The 11,947-nt window shown below is 49.4% G+C and overlaps 5 protein-coding genes across 5 annotated transcripts; 1 reads left to right on the top strand and 4 right to left on the bottom strand.

Moving 5' to 3' along the window:
- Positions 1–74: 74 nt before the first annotated feature.
- Positions 75–1,632, bottom strand: F4817DRAFT_88221 (ras-domain-containing protein). Its single transcript, XM_049308008.1, has 2 exons — positions 1,026–1,632; positions 75–940 (listed from the first exon to the last, which is right to left on the bottom strand). The coding sequence occupies exons 1-2, from the start codon at positions 1,216–1,218 to the stop codon at positions 165–167; spliced, it is 969 nt and encodes a 322-aa protein (XP_049159701.1). The 5' UTR covers positions 1,219–1,632; the 3' UTR covers positions 75–164.
- Positions 1,633–2,374: 742 nt separating this feature from the next.
- F4817DRAFT_315209 (uncharacterized protein) lies at positions 2,375–3,828 on the bottom strand (the record flags this gene model as incomplete). Its single annotated transcript, XM_049300506.1, has 3 exons — positions 2,375–2,701; positions 2,784–3,265; positions 3,426–3,828. The coding sequence occupies 3 exons, from the start codon at positions 3,826–3,828 to the stop codon at positions 2,375–2,377; spliced, it is 1,212 nt and encodes a 403-aa protein (XP_049159700.1).
- A 16-nt stretch (positions 3,829–3,844) lies between these two features.
- Positions 3,845–6,117, bottom strand: F4817DRAFT_88155 (FMN-dependent dehydrogenase-domain-containing protein). The gene is made up of 4 exons (XM_049308007.1): positions 5,937–6,117; positions 5,838–5,871; positions 5,469–5,782; positions 3,845–5,413 (listed from the first exon to the last, which is right to left on the bottom strand). The coding sequence occupies exons 1-4, from the start codon at positions 6,000–6,002 to the stop codon at positions 4,337–4,339; spliced, it is 1,491 nt and encodes a 496-aa protein (XP_049159699.1). The 5' UTR covers positions 6,003–6,117; the 3' UTR covers positions 3,845–4,336.
- Positions 6,118–6,747: 630 nt separating this feature from the next.
- On the top strand, positions 6,748–7,702 carry F4817DRAFT_88077 (DUF427-domain-containing protein). Its single transcript, XM_049308006.1, has 3 exons — positions 6,748–7,041; positions 7,141–7,221; positions 7,305–7,702. Exons 1-3 carry the CDS (start codon positions 6,852–6,854, stop codon positions 7,334–7,336), a joined length of 303 nt encoding a protein of 100 aa, XP_049159698.1. The 5' UTR covers positions 6,748–6,851; the 3' UTR covers positions 7,337–7,702.
- A 213-nt stretch (positions 7,703–7,915) lies between these two features.
- Positions 7,916–9,801, bottom strand: F4817DRAFT_358287 (phosphate permease; the record flags this gene model as incomplete). The annotated part of the gene is made up of 4 exons (XM_049306008.1): positions 7,916–8,568; positions 8,627–8,870; positions 8,925–9,561; positions 9,626–9,801. 4 exons carry the CDS (start codon positions 9,799–9,801, stop codon positions 7,916–7,918), a joined length of 1,710 nt encoding a protein of 569 aa, XP_049159697.1.
- Between the last annotated feature and the right edge of the window lie 2,146 nt (positions 9,802–11,947).

Here is an 11,947-nt window from a genome sequence, read left to right as displayed (position 1 = left end):
ACCTATATAATGTCATGGAAACCTCTGTTGCCCAGACCAAGCAGTGATCTGAAAAAGACTACCGCCCCTATGCCTGTAGATGGCCGCCTTTATACGATGGCCGTTGAATAAGAATACGCTATGCTTTCGTAGTTCCTCGTAGTTCCATTAAGATATCTGGGCCATCAACAACACCGTCTCCCCCTCCGTCCCTGTTCCTCCCCTTGCCTCTGCTGCTCTGCACCGCCCGCATTCGGATTTTCCACCGTAACAGCTGGCGAGAAGTTTGGGGAGGAAAACAGCCAACTCCGACGATCTCTGCCGACGCGGAAGCTACCGCGGGGATTCGCGCCGTCGAAGTACCCCCCATCCATACCGCTCTCGTACCCAGGGGTACCGGGGGTCGCGGTGGCGGCTAGGATAGCCTGCTGCATCTTGCGGTTCTGCTCGACGAGCTTGCGCGTCACGACCCGGAATACCTCTTCCACGCCCTCGCCGCTCTCGGCGCTGATCTCGTGGCACGCGTCCCAACCTACTTCTTGGCCCCAGAACCCGCTGCTTCGCTTACTACTCGGGCTACGCGGTTCCTGGGCGCTCGACGCGGCGGGCGTGACTACTACGCTCGACTGGCTTACGCCTGGTCCCAGTGATAGGGCAGTTAGACCTGATGGCGCTGCGGTTGGTGGTGGTGTCGATCCGAGGCCTGGAGCGAGGTTCTCGGCGACGTATGCTATGCACCGTTCGAAAGGCACTTCGCGACGCGTGGGGTCGCGGGCGACGATGTCGGCCTTGGTTCCTACTACGTGGAGAACGATATCGGGTGGCAGATTACGGCGTAATTCCGTTAGCCACACGCCCATCTCGGCGAAGGACTGGGCGTCGGTGATGCTGTAGCAGAGGATGCAGGCGTTAGCTCCGCGGTAGTAGAGCCGCGATATCGAGCGGAATCGTTCCTGTCCAGCTTTGTAGTTACGTGGGATTAGCTTTCAAACTTGTAGAGACTAGTTGAGATATAAGTGATAAGTGGAGAGAGAGTTAGGTAGTACCTGTATCCCATATCTGTAATCGGACGACAGTGTCAGTGTCACCGTCTAGGACCCTCTTGGTCATAAAACTAGCGCCAACGGTAGAAGTATTCTGGGCGGGATTGAAGGCGCCTTTACAATACCGCGTCACTAGCGATGTCTTGCCCACGCCTTGGGAGCCGAGGACGACGATCTTGGCCTCGAGGGAAGACATGTTGTGTAGTCAAGCCACGGTAGTGGAGGGTCAACCTAGGTTAGAGTTGAGTCAAGTCGGGAAATATATGTTAGGATGGAGCCACTGGGGAAGGGTTTCATTCAGTGGAGGATTATGCGAGTAATGGCTGGGCACTTGGATGGCAGGTGCTGGGGAAGCTGGGGGAGCCTGGGGGAGGCTAGGGGGAAATGCTAGGATGAATGACTTCGGCTCTGGAAGTTTGGGTTGCGGGTCTGGATCGTCATGCTCCTTGCTCCTTCTCGAAGATGTTGTACTGAGACACCCGTGCCGTATTAAGCCGTGTTACGTCTATATCGGGATTCCTTATCACGGTCGGAAGCGAAAGACGTAAGAGAACGAATGATTTTGATGCGGTACTGTGTTAGACAGGTAAGATAGGTAATGAAAAGCTGTTGTTGATAACTGCTGCTGATAACTGCTGCTGATAACTGCTGCTGATAACTGCTATGGATGAGAATTGTAGGTCTTCTCTGAGGCTCGTTCAAGCGTTTCTTTTTAAACCTCGGAGCTGCTTCGACTAGCTTTGATTCCGCCGAATAAGACGGAGCTGACTCGTCACGTAGTAAGGTCACACCGTGTCCAACGAGTGACGAATGAGTCCGACGGGTCTGGGGTAAGCTTTTGATAAGCCGGGATTGGCTTCTGTCAGGTGCCAATCATACTGCCAATCATACTGCCAATCCCACCTGAGAAAAGAAACGTGCTAGGTAAAAAGGCTGACATGGTAAAGTGAAGTGAATTTAGAAAGATGCAAATTAGGTTAGGTAGGTAATTACTAAGATATGATACAAGAAAAATAATACAAATATGAGATGGCGATGTCCCTTCTTTTCTTCTTTTACAACCTTGGCGTCTCGTCTTGCGGAAATGTTTGTGTATTGTAAAAGGTTAAATAAACAAAGTTTCGCAAATACATACGGAATACAAGGTATCTCATACGTGACCTCATAGCCCCTCAATCCGTACATACGTTCGACTAGAGTCACGTGGTACTACTTGACAGTTACCTAATATCTGAGCTAGGTACTGTACACAGCATATTCTACCTTCTTCATTCACAGGTAATTTACACATCTTCTGCTTTATTCACCTACTACCAACCTTATCTCAAACCGCCGCATTTTCACCGTGTCCATTAACATTTTCCTACGTGGTACAACCCTCTCATCCGTTTGCGCTGCGTAATAACAAGCCACAAGATAACAATCAGCACGGTAGACGGGATAGTAAACGCCCAGTACACCCAAAAGTTATCCCCCACGACGCCCTCCTCCTGATCCCAGTGGAGCAACGGCACCGAAAATAGCGATGCGAAGAACATCCCCGGTAGGAATATCATGGTCATCGCCGCGATCACTTTCATTGACGAGCTGTCAAATGTTGCCATCTTGGCCAGCTCGATGCTGGCCCCGCTCAGCTTGATGCTAGCCATTGTGTCTTGCCGCATCATTTTACGCGAAATCTGAATTGACGGCTCTGTTAGATGGTCATCATTTTGGATTTTGCAGACATCGCTGAACCAGTAATAAGCTGAGGGTACTTACTTGTCCCATGTGGTCCTCGTTTCTCTGTAAGTGCCATTCAATACCTCGAGCAGCCGGATTAATCGTCAGCTCCAGCACGTGTAATGCGTCTCTTATTTGGGCATGGATAGCGATATCCTGTGGCGACATCGAGGTCCCCGGTGTCACATCTTCGTCCAGCTTCTTCCGCAGGTAGCCAGCAATGTCGCGGGCTAGGTGATTATAATGTTTAGCCCACCGGAGCTTGGTTCGGGAAGTCTCCCAATCGTGTAGATTCGTCTCCTTGACGTGCTGCAGATCGTAGCCGAAGAAAGTGCCAAATCCGTCCAGGACGAGGCTGACATGGTCCGTCAAGATGAGTAACGGTAAGAAGCAGCTACTCTGATAAAGACTAGCGCTCCTCCTCAGGAATTTCGCCATGCATTCATACTGTGTATTCGAACCCTTCTCCTCTAGTGTAAACAGGAGACAGGTTGTAGACTTCGTAGCGAAGTTATAAGATGCTAGTAATACCATGGTTAGCAGACAATGGCTCCCCTTCCTACTTTTTAAAAGCACGTAGGTCAGCGACGGCTGTAATACTTCGAGCATAACATATTCAAAATAAGGCTACTCCGAACTGCATCGTCCCACTAGAGCCTGTTATACGTGGCATCGACTTACCTAGCATACGTGAATCAATACCATTCATGAATATACTAAGAACCTTCCCTAACTCGCGGCTATCCTTTTCCACCGCCTCGAACATCGTCAGGCCTCGCGTCAACAGTCCGATCATATATGGTTCGATTCCCAGGTCGGTAAGTATATCCGGAACCCAAGCTAGCTGCTGGTATGGCAACCGGTGAGATTTATAAAATATCCTAACTGGGAACTGGACGAGCTTGAAAACCGGTACCCCCGAGTAGTGTTTAAGATATGCCGGCACCTCGTTCGTGGGCATTACCCTTTCAGAATGGATTACCGTGCTGCCCGAACCCCAAATCTCGAACACTTGGCATTTGTCGCTACGGATCTTGACGCGGTGGAGGAATAGGCTGCGAGCCTGTTGTCGAAGATGGTCCATGCCGATTAATTCCGATGCGGGATAAGAGCTTTATTGTTCAGATCCATACGGATAACTATAAACCTCCTTTCCCCCAAAAATTAACATAAGAAAAGGAAAGGCGGAATACGCAGAAGTGAGGATAATAACACTTAGTACGAAACCGTGTAACCCGTCACTCACGAGTTCCCAAATTAGTATCTCCAAGACAAATTGTGACAGCCACGATTCAAGGGTGAAATATCCAAGATGAAAAGGGCGAGGTTAGCTTAGATAGGGTAGTGGTATAGTATAGGTTGAAAAATAAGACCCATTGGCCATGACCAGAAAAGGGGCTAAATAACAAATTTAATTCACAGCGGTCTTGCCACAAGCATACATGTACCTATATACAATCAATCTGAACCCTCATACAAGCCAAGCTGGTATATCCAAAAATCCACACGACAGGAAACAAATGCTACGTAAGTACGTCCTAGATAAATACGAACATCATCAACGTTTCAAGGAAATAAGACACGCCCCCAAGTCACAGCTTGGACGACTTAGGCGGCTTAAACGCCGGTGTAACAAGCGGGTCATACACCTTATGGCCGAGGTGGTCTCGCGGAACGCCCGTAACATGGCTACCGAGGTTTCGCGTATCGACGAGCGACGTATTCAGCTGGTCGACGCTGGTGCACCCGATCAGCCGCATCGCCATCTCCATCTCGTCGCGGAGGAGCTGCATCGCTCGGTCAACGCCGTCGATGCCGTACGCCGACATGGCGTAGAGGAACGGGCGACCGATACCCACGCCCTTGGCGCCCAGGCACAGCGCCTTGATAATGTCTGTAGCGCGGCGAACACCTCCGTCCACGAAAATCTCAATGCGGCCCTCTAGACCTAGTTCCCGCAGCACCGGCACCGTCTCCGCCAGGACCTCGACGCCGGACCGCGCGAAATCCAGCTGTCGCCCACCGTGGTTCGACAGCACGACTCCTTGGACCCCGTACTCGATGGCCTTGACGACGTCTTCGACGCGCTGCACACCTTTCAGCACGATGGGCATCTTGGTAATAGACTGGAACCACGGGATATCCTTCCACGAGAGCCCAGGGTCGATGAACGACGAAATAGCGCGCGCCGCACCCTGCGAGTTGTCCGTCTCCTGGCCGGACTGGACGTTAGACCCTTTATCCGTGAACTTGGACCGCATATCCTTTTCCCTCCTGCCCAACTGCGGCGCATCGACCGTAATAAACAGCCCTTTGCACCCGCGCTTCTCGGCGTGTCGGACGATGCGCTCGGTAATCGCCCGGTCCGAGTTGACGTACAGCTGCAGCCACTGCACCTGGTCTCCTTCGGCCGCATCTACGATCTCGTCGAACGAGCACGAGGCCAACGTGGGGATCATCTGCACGACGTTGTGCTTCTTGGCGGCTCGGGTTAATATTACTTCGCCCTCTGGGTGTCCGAGCTTGCCCAGCGCTGTTGCCGTGACGTAGAAGGGAATGTCGACTTTGGCGCCGAGCATAGTGGTTGAGAAATCTACTTTCTTGACGTCAACTAGAATCCTGGGCCTGAACCATATCCTGTGGAAGGCCTCGTGGTTTTCTCGGAGCGTCTTATCGATTTGGTCAGGGTATATTCACGTAGTCTAGGTGTGAGTAAGAACTTACTATCTCGTCATCGGCGGCACTGGAGTAGTATCCCCAAGCACCTCTCTTCATAACCCTCTTAGCAACTGATTCGAAGTCCATCAGATTGTAGCATTGTGATAATAGCGGCTTATCCGCAATACGCTGTTGCCGCTCAGCTTCCTCAGGATCCTCTTCTTCCTTGATCTTGGCAACAGTTTTCAGATCAACAGGTCCTAAATGCTTCGATTTGTCCAGGTACTTGTCCAAGGTATCCGGGGGATGTATAGGCTCGAATTCTTCAGTCGCATCTTTGCCCGCATACTTCAAGATAATGCCCATTCCACCAGGATGTTCTATAAATGAGTTAGTTTTGTGGTTTTAACATACGGAAAGCTGCGAGCTACTAACCAGGTAAGAATTCCGTGACATCGTAGGCTTTCCCCTAGGTATTAAATCGATGAGATATTGATTTCCTCGCATTAGACACTTTGTGTTCAACCAACTTACATGAATTACCACCCAGCAAGACTCCTTACTGGCGTGCTTAGCGACTTCAACTCCTGAAAGCGCCATCGCGAACACGCTCGCTCTAAGCAATTCCTTTAATGACGTATTTTAGCCACGTCTCGTGACACCGTAATTCAATAGGGGATGATAGTTTACAGTGACTATATAATATATAAGAGATTATAAAGACGTAAGAAGTTCAAAATCAATCAATGCGACACACCGAATGTTTACATGCTCTCATAGGATTAAATATTGCCGACGTTCGGTTCGTTGGCGGAACCAGCAACTGGCCTCTAGCGTCGTAACGAAGGCCGAGAGGTTGGAGAAAGCCTGGAGATGGTGGAGTAGCGTGGATCCGTCTCGGGCGTCGGGAGAAAATCTAGCGGGGTTTTAGATGCCCGCTCTTGGAAATATCTTGACCGTTATTCGCTAGTGGAACCAGCTAGCCGGACTCTTTAGGTACTCTTTTAGTTCTTTATACTGCACAGTGGATATAGACAGTTGGCTACGGTAAGTATACGGTGCGCGTATACCCCACAACCTCGCTCTGGCGAAATACTCAATTGATGCATACAGCGGAGTACTGGAAATGTACCTAGGTAGGTACTTCTATAATACAGAAACCACATGCCATGCATACATGTATCTTTACCACTCAGCTCTACTATTACAAAGGTGACGGAATCCTTCTAGAAGCTGACTACCCCGCAACACAGCAAACAAGCATCTAATCTCCAATACTTACCTACATGTAGATATAATAATATAGCGCCATGCAGCACCGTTATTGTACCACTACTATAAACGCTTCTTCTTAGCACATCCCATCTTACTTACCCCTAACTAACCCTTACCCACCAGCTTCCATAAGAACCTAAACCTAAACCCAAACCCAAACCCAGCCACACAACCATGCCCTCCGGCCACGTCCAAGCCACCGTCGGCGACACCGTAGTCGCCGAGTCCGAGACCTACGAGCTAGTCGAGGGCAACGTGTACTTCCCGCCGTCGTCCCTCAAGCCCGAGTTCTTCAGCAAGACAGACCTGCACACGCACTGCGGGTGGAAGGGCGACGCGGACTACTACACGGTCAAAGTCGGGGGTACGTCTACATACATACATACCTACCATACCTATGTACCTAACTTACGAAAAATATGAGCGGCCGGGTATCACAAGACTGACGTCTATAGGTACCTAGATACGGAGCTTGCGAATGCCGCGTGGTACTATCCCGCGCCGTTTGACAAGGCCAAGCATATTAAGGACTATGTCGCTTTCTGTGAGTGTTGCTGCTCTCTCTTGTTATACATTGCGGTGTCTGGTTTGAAAGTTTTAAACAGTATAGGTCTAATTCGGTGGTAGATAAAACTAAAGTGGACGTGACAGCAGTATAAATAAATCTTGGTAGTTTTATAACATCTTGAACTCTGGTTGCGGAAGGTGAAATTAAGGTGCCAGTAGTATTTAATAGAAACAACAGATAGGAGAGTGGCTTTACCGATAGTAACTCTACGTATAATCATATCGATATTGACTCGACTATACATAATTCCTCACTTACCTCCCACCCTCAAAATCATTTTTATATTCTACCGGACTTCTCTCATTAAAAAAAATTAAATCACACCCTTCGAAATCACAACCACTCGCTAGGTAGTAAAGTTGTGTATAAAAATGCTATACCAGAGCTAGCTACAAGAATCAAATAGGACAAGTACCTTAGGTAGCTAGACGAATAGAAAAAAAAGGCAACGATTGAACTGGGTATATTAATCTATATTGATACAAAAACACAGGGGACCAGATGTTATTCGTATCAGTGTCACCGTCGTATGCCGATTAGACCGCCCCCGTTCGCATGACAGACAATACTCATCGCCATAGAGCTTCACCGCAGCACGTCGAGTCCACGACTTCGTCACAACGTTCTTCGCGTCCGCGTACAAGCGCAAAAACTTTGTAAAGAAAAGAGATTACAGAGACTCTGCGGTCTTGCTCTGGCTGCTAGCCTCGGCAGCCGGCAGGCGCGCGGGCTGATCCTCGCCCGAGAGCTCTTCGAGGGTCTTGCGCTTAGTCTCGGGGATGAAGAACGTAGTGAAGATGCCGAGGAACATGAACAAGGCGTAGATCTCGAGCACGTGGTCCATCCAAGGGTTAGGGTTGTCCTGAGTGGCTCCGCGCGTTCGAAGGATAGAGATGGCGCCCTGGCCGATGATAGAGCCGATCTTACCGGAGGCGGCCGAGATACCGTGCGAGGTCGATCGGTAACGAGTGGGGAATACCTCGCCGGGGACGATGAAAGTGGTCATGTTGGGACCAAAGTTGAAGAAGAACTGCGCGAGGACGTAGATGGCAAGCAGTCCGTTGCTGGATATGTGGTTGTAGGCAAAACCCATGATGACAAAGAGAATGGTTAAGATGATGAAGCCACCCATCTGGATGGTCTTTCGGCCGAGTGTGTCGAGCGTGGCAACCGAAACCCAGTATCCCGGGACGGCACCAGCCAGGACGATGATAAGGTTACCGATAGCCGTATTGTACAAGATTTCGTAGACATTCCTGGCGGTAGCGGTGGAATAGCCGATCACTTCTAGAATAACGGCATTGTTCAAAGATAAGCCGTAGACTACGTTCGATTGTTAGTTTATCTCTTCGGAATTTGATCGAACCTCAAGCCAACTTACAGGCTACATCAAGCATGAACCACGAGCCAGCAGTACCAAACAAGAGTAGACCGTTCTTGGGGATAGAATAATGACGACAAAAGTCGCTCCAGCTGGCCTTCGGGACGGTCATCTGGGCCCGGGCGGCTTCGCGAGCTTGGATACGGGCGACGTCGTCAGGGTGACCCTCCCGCTTGCCAGATATGTACGCCTTGACATCGTCGGCAGCCTTCTCGACATCGCGGCCAATATCGAAGGTGTAACGCTAACACTAATGTCAGCAAATTCTGTCCATCACGTCTCGGTATAGACGACTTACAGGGGTCTCGGGAATCGTTAATCGGTAGTAGAGGGCGATGCAGGCCGGGACAGCGCCGAAACCGATCAGAGTCCTCCACATCTTGTCGACGGCGACGGCACAGTAACCGTCGCATTCAGTAGTCTTCGGTGCAACGGACAGTGCTTCTTTGAAGCCTAGAGTAACGAATAACATGACAAATGCGCAGACAAGCTGGCCAATACCTTGCATGGCAAAGACAGCACCCATCATAGCTCCTCGCCATTTCGTGGTAGCGAATTCGGAGGTGATGATACTGGATAGCGGATAATCTCCACCAATACCGACACCGAGTATGACACGCCAGAAGATGATGAGACCGACGATATTAACCGAAGGAGAACCGGAGCTAAGGGCCTGGCCGAGAGTTGCGAAGATGATGATAATCAACTCAAGACCGTACATACGCTTTCGTCCAACGTGGTCCGCAAGCCAACCGAAGACTAATTGACCAACAACAGTGCCGGCAGATGTCGATAGCTTGATAGCATTGTCAGAAGAGTTAGGCAGTTTACCCAGCTCCGGATAGTAGACAATTCCCAACATAGTGTTTAACAAGCTAACGGCGAAGATATCGTAAGAATCCGTGAAGAAACCAATACCGGCGACGATACAAGCCCTGCATCCCAACTAGTTAGCTTCTCGCAGTACTAACTACCACAACGCGGGGAACGGGTACCTACCTGACATGGTACCACCCGAAGGGAGCCTTGTCGATCTCAGCGAGCGCGAGACGACGGCGCTCGTTAGGATCTTGGATGTGCAAGAAGTCATTATGAAAGTTGTGATAAGCGTTGTTGCCGCCTGAAGTCTTCGAGGTGAATGCTGGATTCGCCGTATCGGGCGCGGCGTCAGCCATGGTTGTGGGATGAGGAGATCGTTGTCCGTGCTCAGTGGTGATCGATCTGATCTGGGTGGACAAGGGTTGGGTTAAGATTCTGTAAATCTATGCGCAAAGTAAAAAGCAGGCAATAGATAGATGGAAGCAAGCAAGGGAGGGCCTGTCACCCGATAGGGACTTGATGCTGACAGCAGAAACCAAAAAAGCAAAATTGTCTGTAGCTGAAGGGACCTGCTATGCTTTTGTATCTTTTCTTACCAATCTATGATCCTAGCTATAGGTAGGCCGCGATTTACATAATGCAAGTTCTTTGTGACAGGGGACACCGAGTCAGCTAACCAACAACATGCGAGATGTACATACAAGGACATATACAAAGTGGGAGGGTGGGCCGTAGGAGGTATGTAATGCTTGACGCTTGACGCTTGACGCAGTAGGACGAGAACCCAGGCATTACCTCAATCCCACCAGTCCGGGTGGTCCCTCCAGTACTTCTACGCCTATTGGTAGTCTGTTTAACATGAGATAAAAAGGCAGGCTGCATGGATCGGTAACTCTGCAATGTGGGCGCAATATTGTAGACCGGACCAGACTTGAGTAATTCTTCCATTACGTCGGTGTCCACAAGCAGCTTCAACTACTACTATTACATACAGTAATATATATAAGAAGGGCGGCTGGTCTTTCGTATCATGCTTGATGCACTGGGCAGACTCGAGTGCGCCTGCGAATACGTATACTTCCCTTGATTCTGCTTGTACATTACTTGGTTTGCTTTTGTTTTTTCGCGGGTGCTAATGCGGCTAGAGACATGGCGAATATTTCGATTATCTTCGTGGGAGTATCTCGAGGTATCAGACGAGACTGGTGAGATTTGGTCTTGACTATTGCTCAGCTACGGAGGCACTTGACTGTATTCCGTACACGGGACTATGTGGCCCCTAGCGGGCAAACATCTGGATCGAGATGGTAGATCTCTAAGGGGCGCATGTTTTCAAAGGGCATGCTGTTTAGCGTCCAAAAGGACCGACGGGAAATTAATCATTTTTGACGTCGAGGGACCCCAATGCATAGAATCTAAATCGAAGGGGAACCGAAGCTAGGCTGATGAAAAGCTTTAGATGTCCGATATTAGCGGCTTAGCAGTCGTAGCTGGCAGGTTGAAAAGGTTGAATGAAGTAGTAACTCTATCCAATCAGAGTAGATGTCGTTGGTGGTTGAAGACGAATTAGAGTTGTAGCTTAGAGCACATGTTGAGGCTCCGACTATCTGATTCGTCAGGGGTGTTAGAACCCTTGGAGGACGCCTCAATTGGTAAATTAGTGGAGTTCGTTCGGGTTGGTCGCGGCATGGCGGCTAGGGAAGTAAAAAGGTAAAGGGCTCCGAATATCCCCTGTAAGATCCCTGTATTCCTTATAATCCCTGTAATTATGGGGCAACTCGCATACATAGTATGGTGCCTCGCATATTGATGTTGCAACCGCCATCCTCTTGAAGTAACCCATTTTTAGTCCTACGGCAACATCAATCTAAACATCGCCAAGCTATCAGGAAGTCGAAACAAGACTTCACCAAGAGACTAAGACTTGACGACAAGACGGCAAGAAATGCTTGTTATCCATTCCCGTAATTACGTCAACATGGATATCATTGTATGTTATAAGCTTTTATGTTTTCCCATCACATCTATACCACCCATAACCCCCTAGAACTTACATGTGCGTATCCGATGGGGTCCTCGGTTAGGGTAGTCTCGTTTGGGCCCGGCTCTATTAGAAATTTGTAACACCTCTCTTTCGATACTCTCAATTTCCATCAGACCAGATTCCGCAAGTGAGCAGACACCAGGACTGACCAACTGACCGACCTTGCTCCAAATCGCAGGTGGATCGTATAGATGTTAACTAAAATAGCCCTTTAACAACATCTAATGAGTAAGAGCTGTTTCTGTATATTTAGTGGCTGGTTGCGGTTGAACCAATTAGGTGCTAGAATTCGTCCACGCTCTCGACCTTTGAGCGTTCCGAGTCCTTACGATAATGCCCCCTCTCGGGCAGGTAGAACAAAAAGTTTCAGGATTCATAACATTAAGGCCTACCTCCAGCCGAATCCAATCACGTTGACCAATCATAGACACAATTTAGTAGATTTTTGTTACCTTTCA

Source organism: Daldinia loculata (genome assembly GCF_022478755.1).
Source record: "Daldinia loculata strain CBS 113971 unplaced genomic scaffold F4817scaffold_20, whole genome shotgun sequence".
NCBI lineage: Eukaryota > Fungi > Ascomycota > Sordariomycetes > Xylariales > Hypoxylaceae > Daldinia > Daldinia loculata.
This window is presented reverse-complemented; position numbering and strand designations above follow the sequence as displayed.